A 27,962-nucleotide genomic window follows, 5' to 3' on the forward strand; every position below is an offset into this window, starting at 1 on the left:
ATAGCCTATGACGCTCTCGGGGTCCAGACGTGTGACTGTGCAAAATTTTGTGGCTGTAGCTGCGACGGTTCAGATGCCAATCCCGGACATACACACACACACACATTCAGCTTTATATATTAGATTGTGTAAGAGCAATATATCTCCTCTAATTCCAACCACTTTTCCTCCCATCATGTGACCCCTGACTCCTCCCCTCCTGTGACCTCATCACAGGTCCTGTACGCACAGATCCGCTATATATTTGGTGTGCAGCTCTGCGTGTGCAGGTAAGTACTGGAGGCCCCATTATTCTCTATGTGGAGTGCGGCTCTGCGGGTGGAGGTCGGTGCTGGAGGCGGCATTATTCTCTATGTGGAGTGCGGCTCTGCGGGTGGAGGTCGGTGCTGGAGGCTCCATTATTCTCTATGTGGAGTGCGGCTCTGCGGGTGGAGGTCGGTGCTGGAGGCTCCATTATTCTCTATGTGGAGTGCGGCTCTGCGGGTGGAGGTCGGTGCTGGAGGCTCCATTATTCTCTATGTGGAGTGCGGCTCTGCGGGTGGAGGTCGGTGCTGGAGGCTCCATTATTCTCTATGTGGATTGTGGCTCTGCGGGTGGAGGTCGGTGCTGGAGGCTCCATTATTCTCTATGTGGAGTGCGGCTCTGCGGGTGGAGGTCGGTGCTGGAGGCTCCATTATTCTCTATGTGGAGTGCGGCTCTGCGGGTGGAGGTCGGTGCTGGAGGCTCCATTATTCTCTATGTGGAGTGCGGCTCTGCGGGTGGAGGTCGGTGCTGGAGGCTCCATTATTCTCTATGTGGAGTGCGGCTCTGCGGGTGGAGGTCGGTGCTGGAGGCTCCATTATTCTCTATGTGGAGTGCGGCTCTGCGGGTGGAGGTCGGTGCTGGAGGCTCCATTATTCTCTATGTGGATTGCGGCTCTGCGGGTGGAGGTCGGTGCTGGAGGCTCCATTATTCTCTATGTGGAGTGCGGCTCTGCGGGTGGAGGTCGGTGCTGGAGGCCCCATTATTCTCTATGTGGAGTGCGGCTCTGCGGGTGGAGGTCTGTGCTGGAGGCTCCATTATTCTCTATGTGGAGTGCGGCTCTGCGGGTGGAGGTCGGTGCTGGAGGCCCCATTATTCTCTATGTGGACTGCGGCTCTGCGGGTGGAGGTCGGTGCTGGAGGCTCCATTATTCTCTATGTGGAGTGCGGCTCTGCGGGTGGAGGTCGGTGCTGGAGGCTCCATTATTCTCTATGTGGAGTGTGGCTCTGCGGGTGGAGGTCGGTGCTGGAGGCTCCATTATTCTCTATGTGGAGTGCGGCTCTGCGGGTGGAGGTCGGTGCTGGAGGCCCCATTATTCTCTATGTGGACTGCGGCTCTGCGGGTGGAGGTCGGTGCTGGAGGCTCCATTATTCTCTATGTGGAGTGTGGCTCTGCGGGTGGAGGTCGGTGCTGGAGGCTCCATTATTCTCTATGTGGAGTGCGGCTCTGCGGGTGGAGGTCGGTGCTGGAGGCCCCATTATTCTCTATGTGGAGTGCGGCTCTGCAGGTGGAGGTCGGTGCTGGAGGCTCCATTATTCTCTATGTGGTGTGTGGCTCTGCGGGTGGAGGTCGGTGCTGGAGGCTGCATTATTCTCTATGTGGAGTGCGGCTCTGCGGGTGGAGGTCGGTGCTGGAGGCTCCATTATTCTCTATGTGGAGTGCGGCTCTGCGGGTGGAGGTCGGTGCTGGAGGCTCCATTATTCTCTATGTGGAGTGTGGCTCTGCGGGTGGAGGTCGGTGCTGGAGGCTCCATTATTCTCTATGTGGAGTGCACCTCTGCGGGTGGAGGTCGGTGCTCGAGGCTCCATTAGTCTCTATGTGGAGTGCGGGTGGAGGTCGGTGCTGGAGGCTCCATTATTCTCTATGTGGAGTGCGCCTCTGCGGGTGGAGGTAAGTACTGGAGGCTCCATTATTCTCTATGTGGAGTGCGGCTCTGCGGTGGAGGTCGGTGCTGGAGGCTCCATTATTCTCTATGTGGAGTGCGGCTCTGCGGGTGGAGGTCGGTGCTGGAGGCTCCATTATTCTCTATGTGGAGTGCGGCTCTGCGGGTGGAGGTCGGTGCTGGAGGCTCCATTATTGTCTGTGGAGTGCGGCTCTGCGGGTGGAGGTCGGTGCTGGAGGCTCCATTATTGTCTGTGGAGTGTGGCTCTGCGTGTGGAGGTCGGTGCTGGAGGCTCCATTATTCTCTATGTGGAGTGTGGCTCTGCGGGTGCAGGTAAGTACTGGAGGCGGCATTATTCTCTATGTGGAGTGCGGCTCTGCGGGTGGAGGTCGGTGCTGGAGGCTCCATTATTCTCTATGTGGAGTGTGGCTCTGTGGGTGGAGGTCGGTGCTGGAGGCCCCATTATTCTCTATGTGGAGTGCGGCTCTGCGGGTGGAGGTCGGAGCTGGAGGCTCCATTATTCTCTATGTGGAGTGCGGCTCTGCGGGTGGAGGTCAGTGCTGGAGGCTCCATTATTCTCTATGTGGAGTGCGGCTCTACGGGTGGAGGTCGGTGCTGGAGGCCCCATTATTCTCTATGTGGAGTGCGGCTCTGCAGGTGGAGGTCGGTGCTGGAGGCTGCATTATTCTCTATGTGGAGTGCGGCTCTGCGGGTGGAGGTCGGTGCTGGAGGCTCCATTATTCTCTATGTGGAGTGCGGCTCTGTGGGTGGAGGTCGGTGCTGGAGGCTCCATTATTCTCTATGTGGAGTGCGGCTCTGCAGGTGGAGGTCGGTGCTGGAGGCCCCATTATTCTCTATGTGGAGTGCGGCTCTGCGGGTGGAGGTCGGTGCTGGAGGCTCCATTATTCTCTATGTGGAGTGTGGCTCTGCGGGTGGAGGTCGGTGCTGGAGGCTCCATTATTCTCTATGTGGAGTGCACCTCTGCGGGTGGAGGTCGGTGCTCGAGGCTCCATTAGTCTCTATGTGGAGTGCGGGTGGAGGTCGGTGCTGGAGGCTCCATTATTCTCTATGTGGAGTGCGCCTCTGCGGGTGGAGGTAAGTACTGGAGGCTCCATTATTCTCTATGTGGAGTGCGGCTCTGCGGTGGAGGTCGGTGCTGGAGGCTCCATTATTCTCTATGTGGAGTGCGGCTCTGCGGGTGGAGGTCGGTGCTGGAGGCTCCATTATTCTCTATGTGGAGTGCGGCTCTGCGGGTGGAGGTCGGTGCTGGAGGCTCCATTATTGTCTGTGGAGTGCGGCTCTGCGGGTGGAGGTCGGTGCTGGAGGCTCCATTATTGTCTGTGGAGTGTGGCTCTGCGTGTGGAGGTCGGTGCTGGAGGCTCCATTATTCTCTATGTGGAGTGTGGCTCTGCGGGTGCAGGTAAGTACTGGAGGCGGCATTATTCTCTATGTGGAGTGCGGCTCTGCGGGTGGAGGTCGGTGCTGGAGGCTCCATTATTCTCTATGTGGAGTGTGGCTCTGTGGGTGGAGGTCGGTGCTGGAGGCCCCATTATTCTCTATGTGGAGTGCGGCTCTGCGGGTGGAGGTCGGAGCTGGAGGCTCCATTATTCTCTATGTGGAGTGCGGCTCTGCGGGTGGAGGTCAGTGCTGGAGGCTCCATTATTCTCTATGTGGAGTGCGGCTCTACGGGTGGAGGTCGGTGCTGGAGGCCCCATTATTCTCTATGTGGAGTGCGGCTCTGCAGGTGGAGGTCGGTGCTGGAGGCTGCATTATTCTCTATGTGGAGTGCGGCTCTGCGGGTGGAGGTCGGTGCTGGAGGCTCCATTATTCTCTATGTGGAGTGCGGCTCTGTGGGTGGAGGTCGGTGCTGGAGGCTCCATTATTCTCTATGTGGAGTGCGGCTCTGCAGGTGGAGGTCGGTGCTGGAGGCCCCATTATTCTCTATGTGGAGTGCGGCTCTGCGGGTGGAGGTCGGTGCTGGAGGCTGCATTATTCTCTATGTGGAGTGCGGCTCTGCGGGTGGAGGTCGGTGCTGGAGGCTGCATTATTCTCTATGTGGAGTGCGGCTCTGTGGGTGGAGGTAGGTGCTGGAGGCTCCATTATTCTCTATGTGGAGTGCGGCTCTGCGGGTGGAGGTCGGTGCTGGAGGCTCCATTATTCTCTATGTGGAGTGCGGCTCTACGGGTGGAGGTCGGTGCTGGAGGCTCCATTATTCTCTATGTGGAGTGCGGCTCTGCGGGTGGAGGTCGGTGCTGGAGGCTCCATTATTGTCTGTGGAGTGCGGCTCTGCGGGTGGAGGTCGGTGCTGGAGGCTCCATTATTGTCTGTGGAGTGTGGCTCTGCGTGTGGAGGTCGGTGCTGGAGGCTCCATTATTCTCTATGTGGAGTGTGGCTCTGCGGGTGCAGGTAAGTACTGGAGGCGGCATTATTCTCTATGTGGAGTGCGGCTCTGCGGGTGGAGGTCGGTGCTGGAGGCTCCATTATTCTCTATGTGGAGTGTGGCTCTGTGGGTGGAGGTCGGTGCTGGAGGCCCCATTATTCTCTATGTGGAGTGCGGCTCTGCGGGTGGAGGTCGGAGCTGGAGGCTCCATTATTCTCTATGTGGAGTGCGGCTCTGCGGGTGGAGGTCAGTGCTGGAGGCTCCATTATTCTCTATGTGGAGTGCGGCTCTACGGGTGGAGGTCGGTGCTGGAGGCCCCATTATTCTCTATGTGGAGTGCGGCTCTGCAGGTGGAGGTCGGTGCTGGAGGCTGCATTATTCTCTATGTGGAGTGCGGCTCTGCGGGTGGAGGTCGGTGCTGGAGGCTCCATTATTCTCTATGTGGAGTGCGGCTCTGTGGGTGGAGGTCGGTGCTGGAGGCTCCATTATTCTCTATGTGGAGTGCGGCTCTGCAGGTGGAGGTCGGTGCTGGAGGCCCCATTATTCTCTATGTGGAGTGCGGCTCTGCGGGTGGAGGTCGGTGCTGGAGGCTGCATTATTCTCTATGTGGAGTGCGGCTCTGCGGGTGGAGGTCGGTGCTGGAGGCTCCATTATTCTCTATGTGGAGTGCGGCTCTACGGGTGGAGGTCGGTGCTGGAGGCTCCATTATTCTCTATGTGGAGTGCGCCTCTGCGGGTGGAGGTCGGTGCTGGAGGCTCCATTAGTCTCTATGTGGAGTGCGGGTGGAGGTCGGTGCTGGAGGCTCCATTATTCTCTATGTGGAGTGCTTCTCTGCGGGTGGAGGTCGGTGCTGGAGGCTCCATTATTCTCTATGTGGAGTGCGCCTCTGCGGGTGGAGGTAAGTACTGGAGGCTCCATTATTCTCTATGTGGAGTGCGGCTCTGCGGGTGGAGGTCGGTGCTGGAGGCTCCATTATTCTCTATGTGGAGTGCGGCTCTGCGGGTGGAGGTCGGTGCTGGAGGCTCCATTATTCTCTATGTGGAGTGCGGCTCTGCGGGTGGAGGTCGGTGCTGGAGGCTCCATTATTCTCTATGTGGAGTGCGGCTCTGCTGGTGGAGGTCGGTGCTGGAGAGTCCCCATTATTCATTGCTTCCTGCCGTCTAGCAGCACAGTCCCAATTTGGGGTAACTCTCCCGGGTGTTCAGGGCCACCTCCCGACTCTCACTCTGTGCCTGTAAGTCGCCTCCTCTCCAGCTCACTGGGTTTAGTACTCACTAGTTCCTTCTCTGACTCTGGGGGAAGGCCGCCGGCATCTCTGTGCTGTAATTAACTCATTCTTCACCTTTCTTGCCGTCTGGGCCCTGGTGATCAAACACACAACTTCCTGTGCTGGTGCATAGAGATACATTCCTATATACCAGTGTATTCCTATGTACCTGCATTCTAGAGCTGAAATAGAAGTCAGAGATTTTTTTTCCCCATAAAATAATAAAGAACAATTAGAATAATGATTTATTGCAGTTTTTTTATCCATTTTGTGCCCAAGCCAAAATTTTCAACTCTAACATGTCAATTTACAGTATGTGGTAAAAACACTGAAACATTTCCACATATTTCAACGTTGCAGGTTATGTGTTTGGCCACAATGGCCTTTAAAAAAACAATAAACTACAGCTCGTCTCACTAATAAAGCAAGACCTCATATAATGAACCTTATGTGTAAAAACGAAAAAGTTCTGGCTGCTACAACTATGAAGGAATGAACAAAGAATAAATCCATAGGTCCCAACCCTCCCGAATACAGCAGAACAGTCTCAGATTTGGGTCTATGTCCTGTCGTCCCAGCAGTCTGCTGAATGTCCCTGACTGCCATCATGCCTCCTTCTGACATCTCCTCCGGCCAGGGTAGGAAAAAATGGTAAATGAGTCTGGCAATGGGTGCAGTTAAGGGCAAGACAAGAATTTTACCGTGGCGGCTATACATAGTTTGTACCTCTTTCTCTTTGGATTTCCAGCAGAAACCAATAGGCAGTGTATTGAATTGTATTATTCAATATCTCCTTACTTTATATTCATTTTTAACCTTTTTTGTGATCCCAACTGAAACGAGAACGATACTTGATGTCTGTATTACGCATTAAGGCGTGTCCCACACGTCCAGATAATTCCGGTACCGGAAAAAAAATGGTACCGGAATTATCCGTTTCTGTGGCACATCAGTGTGCCTCCCGTGTACCCACTGGGTACCACACGCACCGTGCAGGAGACAGCGCTAAAGTTTTGCGCTGTCCCCTGCATCGTGCTGAAGCCGCGATTCATATCTTCTGTGCAGCAGCGTTTGCTGTAACGAAGATATGAATAATCCATTTTTTTAGTGGTATTTCGTGTTTAAAATAAAGCTCCATGTCCCCACCCCCTGTGCGCCCCCCCGCTGTTCTGAAAATACTCACCTGCCTCCCTCGCAGTGTCCTGTCCTGGCCGCACCTTCTACTGTATGCGGTCACATGGGGCCGCTCATTTACAGTAATGAATATGCGGCTCCACTCCTATGGGAGGTGGAGCCGCATATTCATGACTGTAATCGGCGGCCCCACGTGACCACATACAGTAGAAGGTGCGGCCAGGACAGGAAGCAGAGACAGCCAACGAGGGAGCTGGGTGAGTATTTTCAGAACAGCGGGGGGGCGCACAGGGGGTGGGGACATATAGCTTTATTTTAAACATGAAATACCATTAAAATAATGGATTATTCATATCTTCTTTACAGCAAACGCTGCTGCACAGAAGATATGAATCGCGGCTTCAGCACCATGTGGGGGGGACAGCGCTTACTGGAGCGCTGTCTCCTGCACGGCACACGGAGAACGTCCGTGTACGGTACGTGTTTTACACGGACCCATTGACTTTATTGGGTCCGTGTAATACGTGCGCTCCCACGAACACTGACATGTCTCCGTGTTTGGCACACGGAGACACGGTCCGCAAAAAATCAATGACATCTGCACAGATGCATTGATTTTAATGTGTCTACGTGTGTCAGTGGCTTCGGTACGTGAGGAAACTGTCACCTCACGTACCGGAGCCACTGACGTGTGAAACTGGCCTAAGGTGGCGCACATGATTTGTGTGCCCACCGTGTCGGGCTTACCTTGGAGGGGTGCAGTGGGCTACAAGGTGTTCACTGGAGCTCCTGATGGTGGAGTCAGGCTTGATTACAGGTATCCCCAGGTACCACTCCTAGGCAGTCCACTGTACTGCAGTTGCTGACCCCAGGGGTCAGGTACGCAGACGTGGATAGGACTAGGGCTCCGTTCAGACTACTAAATTCTGGATCCTCTACAGAACTGTTACTGACACTAATTCGGAGACTGTTTGTAGCAGTCCGGATATACGGGGTACTCAGATATTACTCAGACCTAGTCACAGCCAAAGCTAATCCACTATCTTCCCTCACGTAATCTTCGTTCATCCCAAGACCTCCTACTCTCCTCCACACTTATTCATTCCTCACACAATCGCCTCCAAGATTTCTCCCGAATATCCCCCATCCTCTGGAATTCCACGCCTCAACACGTCCGATTATCCACCACCCTCGGATCCTTCAGACGGAACCTGAAAACCCATCTCTTCAGGAAAGCCTACAGCCTACAATAACCAAGCCGCCGCCTCACCACCGCCTGAGCGCCGCCGCCTCACCCCTACCTTCTGTCTCTTCCCCACTATCCCATAGAATGTAAGTCCGCAAGGACAGGGTCCTCTCACTGTAAACCTGTTTACTGTAAATGATATTTATAACCCTGTATGTAACCCCTTTCTCATGTACAGCACCATGGAATTAATGGTGCTATATAAATAAATATTAATAATTTTCACACATTCAGACACACAAGTCTTAGATGTTGATTCAGGGACTGGCCGCACACGGATCAGGTGACAAGGTCCAGGAACTGGCTGCACCAGGATCAGGGACTTTAGATTCAGGACTGGTCGCACAATGACCAGGTACTACAGGGTCAGCACACTGGTCACATCAGTACCAGGAGACCTCACAACTTCACTAGGAGGCTACTTCACTCACTAATGATTCCCTGTAGTCCCACTCTATAGGGGAGGGTTCCTTTTAAACAAGATGCCTCCCTGCCAGGCTTGGACTGGCTCATAGGGGAACAGGGGAATCCCCTGGTGGGCCCTTGTCTAGATATGTGCCCCCTAACCCCACTATGGTCAGTGCTTGGCATAATTCACTTGATTTACTCTGTACAGAAACAAACAAAATCATCACTCATTAACCAAACTACCCAGTTTACTTTTATATAGAAGCATAGGTAGATTTGTGAACCAGGGAAGTGTAGTATTTGCATGCATGTGCAATGTGGGCCCCCCAAAGTCAATGATACTGGTGGGCCCTTGGCACCCAGTCCGACATAGCTCCCAGCTATTGGTTGGGATCCATCTTGCAGGTGTACTTTTAACCCACCACTTTCTGACATCGGACGTACGCCAATGTCACTATCCCCCGCTTTGATGTGGGCTCCGTTGGTGACCCGCAGCTATTAACTAGTTAAAAGCCGCTGTTAAACTCTGACATCGGCATTTATCATGCCCTTCCGGCCATCTTGCTGGAAATACGCACACCGGTGACCTGCGTCACGTGATCACGGGTCACCGGTGTGTCGGCATGACAACCAGAGGTCTCCTTGACACCTCTATGGTTTTTGGTACCAGATTGCTATAAGCGCCACTCGATGGTCTGTGCTCATAGCAAGTCTGTAATTCTGCTACATAGAGGCGATCTGAGTATCGCCTCTATGTAGCAGAGCCGATAGGCTATGTGCACACGATGTGGATTTTGCTGCTGATCCGCAGCAGCTTCCCATGAGTTTACAGTACAATGTAAACCTATGGGAAACCGAAAACGCTGTGCCCATGCTGCGGAAAAAAACGTGCGGAAACGCAGCGGTTTACATTCCGGAGCATATCAATTCTTTGTGCGGAATCCGCAGCGGTTTTACACCTGCTCCATAATAGAAAACCGCAGGTGTAAAACCGTAGTGGAATCCGCACAAAAAACGCGGTAAATCTGCAGGAAAAACGCAGTGTTTTTGCCCTGCGGATTTTTCAAATCCACTGCGGAAAAATCCGCAGAGGACAATTCTACATGTGCACATACCCCTTAGAGTTATGTCAGCTTCTAGCCTCCCATGGAGACTATTGAAGCATGCCAATAGTTAAAGAAAAATAGTTTTAAAAATATAAAAAAAAATAAAAACAATATAAAAGTTCTAATCGCCCCCCTATTGCCCCAAATAAAACAATAAAAAAAATCAATCATACACATTTTTGGTATTGCCGCGTTCAGAATCGCCCGATCTATCAATATTAAAAAAAGGATTAACTGATCGCTAAACGGCTTAGCGGGAAAAAACATCAAAACACCAGAATTAATTTTTTTTTTTTGGTCGCCATGACATTGAATTAAAATGCAATAATGGCCGATCAAAAGAACGTTTCTGCACCAAAATGGTATCTTTAAAAACGTCACCTCGGCGTGCAAAAAATAAGCCCTAACACAACCCCTGATCATGAAAAATGGAGACACTACGGGTGTCAGAAAATGTTGCAATGGTTTTTTTTTGTTTTTTGTTTTTTTTAGCAAAGTTTGGAATTTGTTTTCACCACTTAGATAAAAAGAACCTAGACATGTTTGGTGTCTATGAACTCGTAATGACCTGGAGAATCCTAATGGAAGGTCAGTTTTAGCATTTAGTGAACCTAGCAAAAAAAACAAACAAAAAGAAAAGTGTGGAATTGCACTTTTTTTTGCAATTTCACTGAACTTGGAATTGTTTTCCCATTTTCTAGTACAAGACATGGTAAAACCAATGGTGTCGTTCAAAAGTACAACTCGTCCCGCAAAAAATAAGCCCTCACTTGGCCATATTGACGGAAAAATAAAAAAGTTATGGCTCTGCGAAAAAGGGGAGCAAAAAACAAAAATGCAAAACCGAAAAAAGCTCCGGTCATGAAAGGGTTAAACTAAATGCCTCCCAGCTATTGGCTGGAGGCGTTTTACTATGTGCGAACGCTGCCCCCTTAAGAGCACGGGAGCATGCACTGGGAGGTACGGTGCACACACAGGCCAGGAAATGGGCAACACGCCGGGGACCACGCCGCATGGCTGGGGCGGTCAATATGCCGGTGTTGCTGCATGGAGGGAGAGGGAAGACCATGAAGAGGAGCCTGTAATGGTGTTACAGTCTGAACTCCACATTTTAGGTTATTGCTCTCCACTAGCAGCACCAACCCAGTAATTTGTTGGGGGGGAGGTCATAGTATTTTGTATGATTGTACATAATCTCACCTTCTTTCTATTCAGGTTCCTGAGAAATTTTATCTTTTACATTGACATCTACTAGAAAATCTGCTTTGACCCTTCAAGGATTGATATGGACAGAGACAAGATGGCGGAGAGGATATTACAGCTCACCCTAGATATCCTCTTCCAGCTTACTGGAGAGGTGAGAGATTCTGATGATATCAAATTACATTGTAATGCAGGTGTCTGGATGCAACAAGCAGAGATCAAGAGGCAGAAACAGCCAAGGGTTGATATAATGCTATTTATATACAGCAGTAACTTTTAAACAATAAGTGTTAGTAGCTATGCAGTTTTACAGTAGAGGGAATACAAAAGGTTTAGAATAAACAAGAAAGTCTTTCACTAGTTAACGTTAGTGTCCTTTTCACAAAAGTGGTGCGCCCAGTCTTGGGAGTCACCACGTGAGTTCTCACTCAAAGCTCTGGCTCTACCGGAGGTCACCGAGTTTTCTCGCTAGGCGGCAAGTCTCTGCCTCATGTAGTCTATTAAAGCCCATTGAGCCTCCCATGTACCAACAGGCCCCTAAACAGGCAGGGTAGGCCAAGATTGGGACATCTGTCAATGTCATCTTTAATGCCTGAAATGCTTCCTCTTGTCATGGTCCCCAGTGAATGGGTTGACGTTTCCAGCCGTGCCCCGCAACAACTCATTTTGTGGTACTGCAATCTTGGCAAAGTCCCCTATGAACCGGTTGCATACGGCTAGCACTAGGAACGCTCACAGTTCTACCAGGTCAGTAGGCGTGGGCCACTTCAGTACTGCAGCCACCTTCTCTGCGGTGGGGTAAATTCCCTCACTAGACACGGTGTGTCTCAGGTATTCAATTTCCCGCTTAAATAGATGACACTTCCGGGGCTTTATTTTTAATCCTTGTCTTTGAAGCCGCTCCAGCACTTGCTCCAGCTGGTGAAGATATTCTTCAAACGTGGAGGAATAAATTATGTCATCCAGACAGATCAAAGGGGCTTCAAAGTTCAAAGCATCTTCCTATCAACCGCTGTAAGGTTCCCAGTGCATTCGTCTGTCCGAAGGGTAGCCGGTTGAACTCAAACAGGCCCATAGGGAGAACAAAAGCTGTTTTCTGGCCGTCCTACTCAGCCACCGGGACTTATCAGTAGCCACTGGCTAAATCAAGTGAGGAAAAATATTTGGCTTTTCCTAATGCAGATAGGGACTCCTCAATTCTCAGCAAGGGATAGGAGAGTATTGCCAAGTTTTGTAACACTAAGGTTCGGATACGGCTTTAAAGAAGGCTACTACTGGCGATATAATGCAATTTTATTTTAAAGTACAAAATTAAAGGAATAGCTGCAAACCTTCCAGCATACTTTGGTTCCACTTGATTTTGGCTGGGCAGCATATGGCAGCCTCTCGTCATCAATGGCACCGCCTGCAAGAGTTCTCCAGATATGTCATGGCTTCTTTTTACAACATCATTATCTATGGGAATAACAGATGGACAGAACTGGAGAGGTGAGGACTCTGGAAATGTCTGTAGTGAGATTTATTAATGTGTCTCTCCATAACCAGGATTACACAGTAGTGAAGAAGACCTCTAGTGAGCGCTGTCAGAACCCTGTGTCTGAGAGATGGGGAAGACCCCTGAGCTCAATCATGGGGCCTCCACCTCACCCCCTGAAACATGAGGACATCAATGACCAGAAGATCCTAGAACTTCTCTACAAGATGATTGAGCTGCTGACTGGAGAGGTGACACTGCTGGGAATGCTGGGACATTATACTGTAATGTTATGAAGGGATTGGGGGGATGACGGTATCATTGTATGTGTCAGGTTCCTATAAGGTGTCAGGATGTCTCCGTCTATTTCTCCATGGAGGAGTGGGAGTATTTAGAAGGACACAAAGATCTGTACAAGGACGTCATGATGGAGATTCCCCAGTCCCTCACGTCATTAGGTAATAGACAGAACTAAGTACACACGGCCTATAATTATCTGTATGTAAAGAATGAATTCAGTCCCTGTATGTGTTTCCTCCAGATCTATCCAGTAAGAGGACAACACCAGAGAGATGTCCCCGTCCTCTTCTTCCAGAGGACTGTAAGCAAGAAGATCCCAATGTTCCTCAGGATCATCAGGTAGATGGAGAGAAGGTGTCATGAGATCTCCCCTATGATGTGTAGACGGCTGTGAAGGTCTTGTGCTCAGTCTTGTTTTATCCACCAGTATTATATGTTTTATACTTGTGTAATGAGAACGGTGGAGATGGCAGGATTAGAGCTGATCATAGATGTGACTTCTCCATCTGTCTATGACTTTTACAATATTTGTTTCAGGGTGAAGCTCTGACCCATATTAATACTACAGAGACATATGTGAGGGGTGATGAGCAGTGTAAAGAGGTGATTCCTACATGTGACCCAGGTGAGTAGTAACCACTAAATGCAGAGAAGTCATAGATTTTACTGTAATTATATGTTGAATGTCTAGCGGCCGTACCGGTCCTGGAAGAACAGTCAAATGAGAAGCCAAACCGTTTTGATGTCAACAAGAAATATGTAGGCAGGTCAGGAAAGGATTTAGATGTAGGGTCCGGTAATAATCTACTCAAAACCGGGTAACAACTTAACTCTGGTAATAACAGATTAGCTAATTTGACTCTTACACAATGAACTAAGTGACCCTGTGAATTTAGTGCAGCATTTCCACCAGCGCAACCATGGGCTATATTGTGAAGGCTGGTTAGAAAAGTGACAGTGCAGGAGCATGCCAGTACAAGAACATTACAAGCAGGAATCATAATCAAGGAAGCCAGAGGTCGTTTACTAGGAGCAGCAGTGTCATTTGAAGGAATAGCAGGTGGAAGGAAGCTTGACTAAAAGCAGGTAGCTCAATAATCAGGCCAAGTTTTAAATAGGGTTCTCAGTCAGAATGAACCAATGAGGAACTCAGGGTGATAACCAACAGGAAACTCAGGGAGGAGACATCAGCAACAACATAGGTTCAAGTATTTGGATAAGCACGGGACTGTCCAGCGAGCTAAATAGCTCAGAAGGAAAAGGTGCCAACTGGTGCAGATTAACTGCTAGGTTCGAATCGTGACAGTACTCCCCTCATTCCAGGATGGCCTCTGGACATCCCAGGCACTGACTTCTCTTGGTGTCTCAGATGAAAAGCTCTTGTAAGCCTGGATGCATGGGTTGCCCTCTGGCTCCCATGAATTATCTTCTGGTCCATAACCCCTCCATTGTACCAAATATTGTAGTATCCCTCTAAATTTTATTGAGTCCAAAATGTCAACAACGATGTATTCTTTTTCACCATGGACTTTTTCTGGTGGAGGAGGTGGCTGAGTTTTTTCTGTAAAAGAGTTCTCATTGAATATCTTGAGCAAGGACATATGCAACACAGGGTGAATTTTCAGGCTGCTGGGAAGTTTTAAACGGAAAGCAACTGGGTTAATTTGTGCAGAAATTTGAAAAGGTCCTATGAATTTTTTACCTAATTTAGAAGATGGTACGTTTGTCTTCAGGTTTTTGGTATAAAGCCAAACTTTGTCGCAGACCTGAAAGGTAGGAGGGACTTTGTGACGTCTATCTGCTGTTTCTTTATAATCTTCTTGGGTCTTTTGTAACATCTCAGTTACATAGTTATTAAGGTTGAAGGAAGACTTTAAGTCCATCTAGTTCAACCCATAGTCTAACCTAAGATGCCCTAACATGTTAGTTCTTTTTGAGCTTTCTGCAACTCTGTAAGTCTGTTTGTAACAGCAGGAACTGAGGTATTGAATGGAAGATTAGGAATAAATACCAGATGCAAGCCATAGTTAGCAAAAAAATGGGCTTTGGGATGTAGAAATGTGTTTCTAGTTATTATATGCAAATTCTGCTATTGGTAGATAATCCACCTAGTCATCCTGTAGGTAAGAAATATAACACATATAGCACAGGTATTGTTGAAGGGTTTGGTTAGTTTTTTCAGTCTGTCCATTGAATTGTGTGTGTACAGAAGGTTTTCCAAAATCTGGATCTAAATTGAACATCTCTATCAGAAACGACATTGTGAGGAATTCCATGTAGTCTGAATACCTTTGACCACTAATTCTGCAGTTTGTTCAGCGGTAGGAATTCCTTTAGTCGGAATAAAATAGGACATCTTTGTGAGCCAATCCACCACAACAAAGATAACAATCATTTCTTTTGAAGGAGGAAAGTCCACGATAAAATCCATTAAGATTGATCCCCAAGGCCTAGATGGAACTGGAAGAGGTTGGTAAAAGTCTTAGACGAGAAGATCGTGGCGTTTTGTTCTGTGCACATGCTAAACAGGAAGAAATATATTTTCTCGCATCCTTCCTACAATTAGGCCACCAAAAAGAACAAAGTAGAAGTTCTTGCGTTTTCATTACTCCAGGGTGTCCTACAAGTTTAGAATCATGGACACGTTTGAGGACTTCAAGTCGAGCAGATTTGGGGACATATATTTGGTGGTTCTGCATCCAAAATCCCACCTTAAAGGAAAGATCAATGTCTTTAGAAGGATGGTTAAGAAAGAAGTCAGTTTGGTGTCCCTCTTTAATTTTCATCACAAATTCCCCAAAAAAGTTTTTGGACGTAGAATGATACAGTCAGTGCTAGACCTCTCCTGTGGTCCAGGTTCAACAAAAATCCTGGACAGAGCATCAGCCTTGCCATTTCTTGAACCAGGCCGATAAGAAATTATAAAATTAAACCTGGAGAAAAATAAGTCCCAACGTTCTTGTCTTGCAGACAACCTCTTAGCTGTACAGATAAATTCAAAATTTTTTAGGTCAGTAAGAACAATCACTGGATGATTGGTCCCTTCCAAAAGATGTCTCCATTCGGAGAAGGCAACTTTAATGGCTAACCGTTCCTTATTTCCAATGTCATAGTTCTTTTCTGCAGCTGACATGGTATGAGAAAGAAATGCACATGGATGAAGCTGCATTTTGTCTCCAACTCGCTGTGATAAAACGGCTCCCACCACAGAGTCTGAGACGTCTACTTTATCAACAACCGGCAGCTCAGGGTTTGGATGGACAAGTAATGGTGTGAAAGTAAAAAGTGTCTTTAGTTTGTCAAACGCCATTTGTGCCTTAGGAGACCAAAAAAACTTTCTGGTTTTCTTTGTGAATGAAGTAATTGGTAAGATTAATTTTGAAAAGTTTTTAATGAATCTTCTATAGAAATTTGCAAATCCTATAAAGTGCTGAACGTCTTCTAAATTTTTTAGGGTAGGCAGCTCTGATCTTACTGGGATCCATGTTCAGACCTTCTGGGCAGATGATATATCCCAGAAATTGAGTTCTGGTTTGTTCGAATTCACAGTTTTTGAGTTCAATATAGAGCTGGTTTTCTAGTAGACGTTCCAGGACTAACTGGACATGTCTGCGATGCTCCTCCAGGGTATCTGAAAATATAACTATGTCCTCAAGATAAACAACAAACTGATCCAAAAAAATCTTGAAAAACATCATTGATGAATTGCTGAAAGGTGACAGGGGCGTTGCTAAGGCCGAAAGGCATAACCAGATAATCAAAATGTCCATATCGAGTTCTAAAGGCAGTCTTTCAGTCATCTCCCGGGCGGATTCGTATGAGATTATAAGCCCTTCTTAGATCGCGTTTGGTAAAAAGTCTGGCAGAATGCAGTCTCTCCAGTAACTCAGGGATTAAGGGGAGTGGGTAGCTATAGATAAATCAATAAAATTAACATTAAGAATAATCGATACATGGTTGCAGGGTTGAGTCCTTTTCTACAAAAAATAAGGGTGCTCCCAGCTGATGACGAAGAAGGTTGAATAAAGCCTTTCTCTAAATTTTCGTCCAGGTGTTCCTTTTAATACTTTTAATTCTGGCTCAGAAAGATTGTAAATTTGCCCAAATGGAATTGACGCTCCAGGAAGTAATTAAACGGGACAGTCATAAGGACAATGAGGAGGCAGTTGATTGGCTTTCTTCTTACTGGAGACTTCAGTGAAATGCTGGTACTGAGGTGGTAGTTTATCATCACTTTGATGAGAAATCTCGGAAATTTGAATTCATTTGGAAGCAGATACCTTAGCATGGAAATAGTTCTTACAGTACTTAGAGGGGAAGGTAATGGTCCTCGATGCCCAATTGATAGATGGGTTATGAATTGAAAACCAGGGAATTCCTAGAATAACTGGAAATTTTGGAGATGAAATGAGATGAAAACTAACCGCTTCATGATGATTCGACTCCATACAGATTTCCAGTTTGTCTTGTGAGTAACCGGTCCAGATGATAAAGGTGATCCATCCACCGTTTCCATATCGATCAGCATGGATTTAGTCCTACTTGCAATGTTATTGTCAAGTGTGAATTGTAAGTCCATGAAAGTACCTCCTGCTCCAGAATCTAATATGGCAGAGCATTGTATTGTTTGGCTCCCAATTATGACCTGTATGGGAACGACAAAATGAGATGATGGTGTCTGCTCTTGTCCTTTATCTTGCATTACGGATGAGATCGTCTGCAGAACTGGGTCTGGCTGTTCAAAGAGGTCTAAATTGCTTTCAGCCCTGGGATTTGTGAAGGATATGGTCCTTTTACTAGAACAGTTGATGGAAAAATGTCCAGTGCCCACACAATAGAGACACAGATTCTTGGTACGCAGCCTCTCCTTCTCTACTGCAGAGAGAGGTTTACGGATTACATCGATTTGCATAAGTTCAGGAAGAGTTTCCTTTTTCTGTTGTATTTTTTTTTTTAATACTGATTGAGTAAAGAAGTAGTCAGGGGTGTTTCCAAACACTCGCAGCCTTTCCTTTCTTCGTTCAGTGAGTCTCTGATCAATTCGGATGCATAGCTGAATAAAGTCCTCCAAATTATCAGGGGTATCAACCCTTGCAAGTTGCAAGTTCATCTTTGATTAGCTCTGATAATCCTCGGCAAAATTGACTTCTCTGGGCAGCCAAATTCCATGTGGTGTCTGCCACCCAGCGGCGGAATTCAGAGGTATATTGAGCTACAGAGCACCGCCTTTGACGTAGGTTATGCAATTTGGTTTCAGCTGTCGCACAATGATTTGGGTCATCAAACACTTGGTCCGTAGTAGTGATGAAAGAGACTAAGTCATTTAGGAGGTCAGAGTTCTTCTCCAAATAAGGTGAGGCCCATGCAAGCGCCTCATCAGTCAGGAGATTAATGATAAACAGAACCCTTTTACTGTCACTGGTAAACAGAGAAGGATGCATCTGGAAATAGATACGACATTGATTTAGGAATCCATGGTAGTTATAATGACCTCCCCCCTGAAATTTGCAGGCAGCGTAATGCAAGCGTTTGATTCCAGGCCAGAGTTGCACAATTCCAGAAGTTGCCTCTGCAACTCAATAATTTCCTTTTTCTGACCCTACACCTGTGTCTGCAACTTGAAAATTTCTCTTGGTAGGTGGTACCAAAGTTCTGAAGTTCAGCAACTTGTTGCCTCAGTTGGGCTGCAAAGGACTCCATGTATTCTGCTACAGACTGACCTGTTTGGAGTAGTGATATTGCAACCACTAGGGGCAGCACCGGGCAGGTAGCGTAGTCTGGAATAGCCAAGGAGTCGATCCACAGGAACAGCAATGTAGTTTGAAGGAATTAAGTAGGCATCATAGTCGAGAAAGCCAGTGGTCGTTTGCCAAGAGCAGCAGTGTCGTTTGAAGGAATAAGCCAGAATCATAGTCAAGGAAGCCAGCGGTCATTTACCAGGAGCAGCAGTATCATTTAAAGGAAAAGCAGGTGGAAGGAAGCATGACTAACAGCAGGTAGCTCAATAATAACACAAGGAACTGAGAGCAAGGCTATGTTTAAATAGGGTGTGCAATCAGGATGAACCAATCATGAGCTCGGGGTGGTAACCAACAGGAAGCTCAGGGATGTGACATCAGCAACATCATGGGTTCAAGTATTTGGATGAGCATGGAACTGTCCAGCGAGCTGAATAGCTCAGAAGGAAGAGCTGCCGACTGGTGCACAACAGCTCCTAGCCTCGAATCCTGACAGGTACTGTTTGCACTGATCCCCGGCGCTGTGGTGTTGAGGCCCGCTCACATCGTTGTCCTCTGCTCTGCCTGCGATCATCTGGAGCAGGGGACAATAGAGATTGTATTCAGCCCTCGCCATCTATATAGTGTAAGATTAAAAATAAAATAATCTCATTATAGTCACCTTAAGGGCTCATACTCATCTGCGAGGAAAAGGGACGAGAGCAATCCAATAAATAATCAGACCGCACTTTGATCAGTGTTATTCTATGGGCATGCTGCGACTTCTCTTGTCAAAGTCAATGGGTGTGAGAAAAAAATTGCACATCTTTCGGACCATGCGACTGCCGTCCGATTTTTACACACCCATGTCTTTGAAAATCTGGCAATTCATCTGCCGCATACAGCAAAAATCACAGCGTGACCCAGCAGAATAGAATAGATAGCTATGAAGATGTCAGTCACATATAGAATTATTACAGTGTGTGTGCAGCTTACTCTAAATGTATTTTATTACTTACTAAATTATTTTCTGAAAAAAAACTGGCGTGGGATCCCCCAACAATTTATTAACCAACAGAGGGAAAGCAGACAGGTGGGGGCAGATATTTATAGCTTGGGAAGGGGGTAATTCTCATGGATCTTCCCAGGATATTAATATCTGCTCACAGCTGTATACATAGAATAGATAGATGTCAGTCACATATATAACTAGTACAATGTGTGTGCAGTTTACTGTACATGTATTTAATTAAATGATTATTTTTCTGAAAAAATTACATGGGCTTAATTTTCATAACCAGCAGAGAGAAAACTGACAGCTGTGTGCTGATGTTTATAGCCTGGGAAGGGAGTAATACTCATAGAGCTTCCCAGGCTATTAATATCAGCTCTTAGTTGCTGCTGAGAGATGATGTTTTTAGTCTGGAAAGGGGACAGTATACAGTGTCCCTTCCCAGGCTACGAATATCAGCCCGCAGCTGTCTGCCTAGCCTTTGCTGGTTATTAATTATAGGGCAACCCTGCATCATTTTTTGGAGGGGTCCCCATTATAATAACTAGTAAAGGCTAAGTATTCAACTGAGAGCTGATATTAATAGCATGGGAAGCTCTATGGGTGTTACCCCCTTCCCAGGCTATAAACAGCAGCCCACATCTGTTAGCTTTCCCTCTTCTGGTTATGAAAATTAAGCCCATGCAATTTTTTCAGAAAAATAATCATTTCATTAAATACATGTACAGTAAATTGTACACTCATTGTACGAATTCTATCTGTGACTGACATCTTTGTCTATCCTATGTGTATATACTGTATGCAACCTAATGTCGGGTCCTGCTGTGATTTTACTGTACACGGCAGATGAATTGCTGGTTTTTCATCAATCAATCTATATTTGTATGTATATATACATACCATATATACTCATGTATAAGCCAAGATTTTCAGTACAATTTTATTTATTTTTTTGTGCTGAAAAAGCCCCCCTCTGCTTATACACGAGTCACAGTCCAAAAAGCTGGCGGGGCTGGGGGAAGCGGAGCAGCGGGTGACAGGAGCCGGCGGCTATTGCACAGTGACAGCTGCAGCCGCCGGCTAACAGAAGAGATCATACTCGCCCTTCGTCGCTGCATCTCCATTGTCCTGGTGCCGGTGGCCAGTGGCATATCCAGGGGGGGCGCCGGTGGCCAGTGGCATATCCAGGGGGGGCAGCCGGGGCATGTGCCCCGGGCACAGCCGACAGGGGGGCAACAGTGGGCCACCTGATGATGTGGCGGTCCAAGGAGGCTCCTTGTCGAGTCATACCCAGGGGTCGGCAGGGGAGGGGGAGCAGGGGCTGTCTAATTATACTCACCTACTCCTGGCACAGTCCCTGGCTTCCCCGGCGCCCCAGCTTCTTTCTGTACTGAGCGGTCACATGGTACCGCTCCATTACAGTAGTGAATATGCAGCTCCACCTCCCATAGAGGTGGAGCCGCATATTAATTTCTGTAATGAGCAGTAACGGTGACCACTCAGTACAGGAAGAAGCTGCTGGCTCCGGGGAAGCAGGGACTGCACAGCGCCAAGAGAAGGTGAGTATAATGGGGAAGGGAGCACCGCGCTGCGCGATATTCACCTGCTCCTCGTTCCAGCCGCAGAGGAAAGGAGAGCCTTGGACAACGGAAATGCAGGGACGGAGATGCAGGTGCGTGGAGGGAGAGTAGGACTGGAGGGGAATGTGAGCGATGGGGGGCGGGGGAACCGAGCCATGCGGACCAGGGGAGCTGAGCAATGCGGGGTGGGGGAGCTGAGCAATGCAGACCTGGGGAGCCATGCTCATACAACAGGAGGAGCCACATACCAGGACACGACATGGAGAGCTACATACCAGGACGTGGGGAGCCACATACCAGAAAAGGATGGGGGAGCTATGCATACCATGTGAGGATGGGGGAGCCTCACACAGCACTACAGGGATGAGGGGACAATGCATATCAGGCTTATACTCAAGTCAATAAGCTTACCCAGTTTTCTGTATGTTCATGACTATGAAAATTGTACATTCACACTGAAGGCATCAAAACTATGAATTAACACATGTGAAATTATATACTTAACAAAAATGTGTGAAACAACTGAAATTATGTCTTGTATTCTAGGTTCTCCAAAGTAGCCACCTTTTGCTTTGATGACTGCTTTGCACACTCTTGGCATTCTCTTGATGAGCTTCAAGAGGTAGTCACCGGGAATGGTCTTCCAACAATCTTGAAGGAGTTCCCAGAGATGCTTAGCACTTATTGGCCATTTTGCCTTCACTCTGCGGTCCAGCTCACCCCAAACCATCTCGATTGGGTTCAGGTCTGGTGACTGTGGAGGCCAGGTCAGCTGGCGTAGCACCCTATCACTCTCCTTCTTGGTTAAATAGCCCTTACACAGCCTGGAGGTGTGTTTGGGGTCATTGTCCTGTTGAAAAATAAATGATGGTCCAACTAAACGCAAACCGGATGGAATAGCATGCCGCTGCAAGATGCTGTGGTAGCCATGCTGGTTCAGTATGCCTTCAATTTTGAATAAATCCCCAACAGTGTCACCAGCAAAGCACCCCCACACCATCACATCTCCTCCATGCTTCACGGTGGGAACCAGGCATGTAGAGTCCATCAGTTCACTTTTTCTGCGTCGCACAAAGACATGGTGGTTGGAACCAAAGATCTCAAATTTGGACTCATCAGACCAAAGCACAGATTTCCACTGGTCTATTGTCCATTCCTTGTGTTCTTTAGCCCAAACAAGTCTCTTCTGCTTGTTGCCTGTCCTTAGCAGTGGTTTCCTAGCAGCTATTTTACCATGACGGCCTGCTGCACAAAGTCTCCTCTTAACAGTTGTTGTAGAGATGTGTCTGCTGCTAGAACTCTGTGTGGCATTGACCTGGTCTCTAATCTGATCTGCTGTTAACCTGCGATTTCTGAAACTTATCCTCAGAAGCAGGTGACTCTTGGTCTTCCCTTCCTGGGGCGGTCCTCATGTGAGCCAGTCTCTTTGTAGGGCTTGATGGTTTTTTCCACTGCACTTGGGGACACTCAGTTTTCCCAATTTTTCGGACTGACTAACCTTCATTTCTTAAAGTAATGATGGCCACTCAATTTCTTTACTTAGCTGCTTTTTTCTTGTCATAATACAAATTCTAACAGTCTATTTAGTAGGACTATCAGCTGTGTATCCACCAGACTTCTGCACAACATATCTGATGGTCCCAACACCATTTATAAGGCATGAAATCCCACTTATTAAACCTGACAGGGCACGCCTGTGAAGTGAAAACCATTCCCGATGACTACCTCTTGAAGCTCATCAAGAGAATGCCAAGAGTGTGCAAAGCAGTCATCAAAGCAAAAGGTGGCTACTTTGAAGAACCTAGAATATAAGACATATTTTCAGTTGTTTCACACTTTTTTGTTAAGTATATAATTCCACATGTGTTAATTCATAGTTTTGATGCCTCAGTGTGAGTGTACAATTTTGATAGTCATGAATATACAGAAAAACCTTTAAATGAGCTGCGTCCAAACTTTTGGTCTGTACTCTGTGTGTGTGTGTGTGTGTGTGTGTGTGTGTATGTATGTGTGTGTGTGTGTGTGTGTGTGTGTATATATATATATATATATATATATATATATATATATATATATATATATATATATATTTTATTGCATTGGAGAATATTTCCTTTTAAGATTTGGGTAAATGACAGAATTACTCTGTCAAGGCTCATGTTAAAATCATATTGCAATCGGATAGCAATCACATGGCATTCGGATGTCAGTCGGATGCTAAGTGTGAAAAATCGGATTGTACATGAAAATCGCATGGCACTTGCATGACACTAGTCCTACTTTTCTGGAGTGAAATCAGAACTTTTTTTTTTACAGTAAGGGTAAGTGCACACGTCGCAGAATTGCCACGGAAATTTCCGCGGCATTTCTGCAACTCCTGCCGCGGGTATATCGCATGCGGAATTAGCATGCAAATTCCTGCTAAAAACTAGCGTTTTGCAAGCATAATTAGCTTGCAGAATGCTAGCGTTTTCCAAGCAGTCTGCAGCATCGCTTGGAAAACTGATTGACAGGTTGGTCACACTTCTCAAACATAGTGTTTGACAAGTGTGACCATCTTTTTACTATTGATGCTGCCTATGCAACATCAATAGTAAAAGATAGAGGGTTAAAAATAATTTAAAAAAAATGGTTATTCTCACCTTCCGAAGGCAGCCGTTCTCCTCAGCGGCTTCCGGTCCTATAGATGTTTTGTGTGCAGGACTTGCGATGACGTCACGGTCACGTGACCGCGACGTCATCGCAGGTCCTTCACACAAAGCATCCATGGGAAATGGGAACGGAAGCGGCCGCGTGCACCGCTGAGAGGCGGGAAGACTCCGGGCCATCAGAAGGTGAGTATATCACTATTTGTTATTTTAATTCTTTTTTTTTTTTTTAACAATTATATGGTGCCCAGTCCGTGGAGGAGAGTCTCCTCTCCTCCACTCTGGGTACCAACCGCTCATGATCTGCTTACTTCCCGCATGGTGGGCACAGCCCCATGCGGGAAGTAAGCAGATCAATGCATTCGTAGGTGTGCAGAATCCCCGCGATTCCGCAAATTTAACAAACATGCTGCGTTGTTTTCTGGAATGCGATTCCGCTCAGGAAAACAACGCAGCATGTGCACAAAAAATGCGGATTGCATTCTATTAAATAGGCTGCTTAATGTGAGCGTTTTTTCGCAGTGTTTTTATAGCGAAAAAACGTGAAAAAAACGTGAAAAATCTGCTATGTGTGCACACAGCCTAATGGGTACAAGCCCTTAGCACCTAATCCTCTGAAGCGATTGTCCCTTGTAAACAAGCAAAAATAAAAGACAACAATATCTCTCACCTGCCCAAAGTTGAAAGACTGCAGAGTTTCCACCGCTGTAAGCCATCTGTGTGATATTTGCTCATAATAATATAATAATCTTTAAATAGCACCAACATATTCCGCAGCGCTTTACAATTCAACAGTTCATATACAACACTCATAACAAAGTAAATGGATAATGCAAAGATATTGACGACCGTGCCCGTAAGAGCTTACAATCTACAATGTGGTGGGAGTGACACAACGTACGGGGGCTTGCCTACAATGATGGTCCTGCCATCTTAAGGAATTGGGGGTAGATAAAGGTTGGATGAGTTAATTTATCAGCCAATATTTGTAGTGCTTTTAGGTGTGATGGAGTTTGATGGAGGGTTATGAGGCAACCACTTCCACTGAAGAGCTGGGGAAAATTACTCCCTTCAGCGAGAGAGGGCCTATGAACTGTGCTGTCCTTAGTGAGATCATCGCAGTTCACCTTGAGAAATTGGGGTGCAACAAGTCATTCTCCCCAGCTTTTCAACTTGATCGGTCGCCTCGGGTCACCGCTCATGCTTTTGAGCAGATGTCGCACAAACGGATTTGGCGTGGGACACTTTGGATTCTTTCAACTTTGGACAGGTGAGGTGATATTGTTGTTTTTTTTTCATTTTAGTTTCTTTACACAGGACAATGGCTTCAGGTGATTAGGTGTTAAGGTGAGTATAATGTGATTTTTATTTTTTTTTATTTTAGAATTGGAGTAAAATTATGTAGACAGCGGGGGCTGAATACTTCTCTCAGGATTGTCCCCTGCTCACGCTGATCACAGTCAGAGCAGGGTACAATGATGTGAGCTGTCTTCACCTGGAGCCGGGGATTATCGTGAACACTACCGCTGATTTCCCGGCGCTGGTACATGTCACACTGTTGACCCACAGATGTCAGCCGTGTGTCATCAGTGTGCACGTGCGCGAGACGTTTTGCGGCCTTTGCTGCTGCAAAAAAAATCCATGTCGGCGTGTCTTCTTGCCCACAGCCACTGACGTGTGCACAGATCCATTCACTTGAATGGGTCTACGTGTTTAAGTGTCTCCAGGACTTATGAAAACTATCATCACATGTACCAGACACACTGACATGTGAAGGAGGCCTAAAGGAGGTACTCCCATTTCCAAGATCCTATCACAAAATATACTAGGTGTAATAATAATAGCAAATACCTCCAATTAGAAATGTGCTATAGTTTTCCTGATTCTCTGTGACTTAACCCATGTCCAGGACATTGCAGTAGCTTAGGTATCCATGGTTATGACCACTAACAACTAACAGTCACTATGAGTGGTAGTAACCATGGATGCCTAAGCTAATGCAATACCCTGCACATGAGATGAGCAACATAACGAGTCAGAAGAACTATACTACATATTTCTTCCTAATACAACATACTGGGCTAGTTGATCAGAGATGGGAATACCCCTTTAAGAATCTTACATGTTTTCATGGTCTATAATTTTTATCTGTTGCTATATGTTGTATTGCAATAAAGCTTATTTGTAATCCTCCCTTTATTGCTTCAAACTTTTCTGTGTTTGTGTATTAGGTTTGTCGATTGTACTTTCGTGGTTCAGTACCATGGGATTTGTGAACAGGTGGCTCACCACTATCTTAGGTCATAGTTCATTATACTTTGAGTTGTATAGAATTATTTATATAAAAATGATATAAAATATAAAGCATTGATATTGAAAAATAATAAAATCAGTTTTAATCTTTGCAGATGACTGTGGTGTCAAACCAGATACCTATGAAAAGCATGCCATTATTCCAGCTATACCTCCAGCCCTTCAGAGCAAAAATCAATCATCAGAGTCTTTGCAATCAGTCACCTATTTGGATTCATCACAGACTGTTAAGCAAAATGAAAGCAGCAAAAGTGATGTTGAACATCAAATAATTCCCACAGAGAAGAAACCATTTTCCTGTTCAGAATGTGGGAAATATTTTAAACATAAATCTAAATTGCTTGCACATGAGAGAATTCACACAGGTGAGAAGCCATATTCATGTCCAGAATGTGGAAAATGTTTCAACCGCAAATCACATTTCATTAATCATCATCAAATTCACACAGGGGAAAAGCTATTTTCATGTTCAGAATGTGGAAAATCTTTTAACCAGAAATCAAATTTCCGCGTACATCAGAGAACTCATACAGGGGTGAAGCCACTTTTATGTCACGAATGCGGGAAAAGTTTTAACTTCAAATCAGTTCTTCTTAGACACCAAAGAAGTCACACAGGGGAAAAGCCATATCCATGTCCAGAATGTGGGAAATGTTTTATCCAGAGATCAAATCTTCTTAAACATCAAAGAATCCACACAGGAGAGAAGCCATATCCATGTCCAGAATGTGGGAAATGTTTTATCCAGAGACATGATCTTATTACACATCAAAGAATTCACACAGGAGAGAAGCCATATCCATGTCCAGAATGTGGGAAATGTTTTACCCAGAGACAAGAGCTTATTAAACATCAAAGAATTCACACAGGAGAGAAGCCATATTCATGTCGAGAATGTGGGAAATGTTATATTTCAAGTTCAAAACTTGTTGCACATCAGAGAACGCATACAAGGTAGAAACTATTTTTTATGTGGTAATATTATTCCTAGGAATCATATCTTCTTCCTCATCACACTCTACATGAGTTTTTAGAAGGAAATAATAACTGAAATCAATCAGGCAGTAGAGTTACATTTACTTGACAAAAGGGTGAAACTGGATATACCAATATTGTAAGCACAAAGGGGGTTTTGCTGGAGGTAGGTGTCCATCCTGGCACCTTTGCTCATGGATTCTCAGCTTAGAGGGATGTTAGCAAATGGTCTGTGCTAGAAGGAACATTTCCTATTGTCTGTGTAGGAAGGCACAAGTATTTGAAAGGGCACAACTTGGCTCATCCATCCATTCACAGACAGCATCTTTTAAACCGCTTCCAGAATTGCTCCGTATATACACGGCGCCGCAGGAGCTGTTACCGCAAACTGCCATATAGATATGGCGCTGTGATCAGGTAGATCAGTGATATGTCATTATACAGTTGATCTCCCATCCTGGGACAAAGTAAAAGAGTTTAATAAAAAAAAACAACTTAATAAAATGTAAAAGTATTTAAAAAAAAAAAAATCACAAAATAAAGAACAAAAAGAAAAAATATTAATCCAATAAATAAACCGTATATACTCGAGTATAAGCCGAGGTTTTCAGAACTTTTTTAGGCTGAAAGTGCCCCTCTCGGCTTATACTCGAGTCATTGTCCCAGGGGGGTCGGCGGGGAAGGGGGAGCGGCAGCTGTGACATACTCACCAGCTCCTGGCGAGGTCCCTGCATCTCCTGTCTCCGGGCGCTGACAGCTTTTTCCAGCGTTGAGTGGTCACTTTATACCGCTCATTACAGTAGTGAATATGGACCCGACTCCACTCCCATAGGGGTAGAGCCGCTCAACGCTGGAAGAAGCTGTCAGCGTCCGGAGACCGTAGATGCAGGGACCGGGCCAGGAGGGGGAGCACTGCGCGATATTCACCTTTCTTAGTTCCAGGCGCCGCTCCGTCTTCCACGTTCTCTGCAGTGACGCTCAGGTCAGAGGGTGCGATGACGTCGTTAGTGCGCGCCCTCTGCCTTAGCGTCAATGCAGAGGACGCGAAAGACAGCGAGGATTGCAAGTGTTGGGGGCCTGAGCGACGAGAGGTGAGTATGTAATTTTTTTTTTCTTAATTGCAGCAACAGCATATGGGGCAAATATCTTTATGGAGCATCTTATGGGGCCATATTCAACATTTGTGCAGCACTATATGGGGCAAATATCTATATGGAGCATCTTATGGGGCCATAATCAACATTTGTGCAGCATTATATGGGGCAAATATCTCTATGGAGCATCTTATGGGGCCAT

General features: G+C 46.6%; 1 protein-coding gene across 1 annotated transcript; it reads left to right on the forward strand.

Moving 5' to 3' along the window:
• Positions 1 to 235: 235 nt before the first annotated feature.
• Positions 236 to 27,292, forward strand: LOC143768084 (uncharacterized). Its single transcript, XM_077256775.1, has 7 exons — positions 236 to 269; positions 10,660 to 10,801; positions 12,193 to 12,372; positions 12,456 to 12,579; positions 12,663 to 12,760; positions 12,959 to 13,046; positions 25,787 to 27,292. Exons 2-7 carry the CDS (start codon positions 10,730 to 10,732, stop codon positions 26,647 to 26,649), a joined length of 1,425 nt encoding a protein of 474 aa, XP_077112890.1. The 5' UTR covers positions 236 to 269; positions 10,660 to 10,729; the 3' UTR covers positions 26,650 to 27,292.
• Positions 27,293 to 27,962: the final 670 nt, after the last annotated feature.

Source organism: Ranitomeya variabilis, chromosome 4 (genome assembly GCF_051348905.1).
Source record: "Ranitomeya variabilis isolate aRanVar5 chromosome 4, aRanVar5.hap1, whole genome shotgun sequence".
NCBI classification, from domain to species: domain Eukaryota; kingdom Metazoa; phylum Chordata; class Amphibia; order Anura; family Dendrobatidae; genus Ranitomeya; species Ranitomeya variabilis.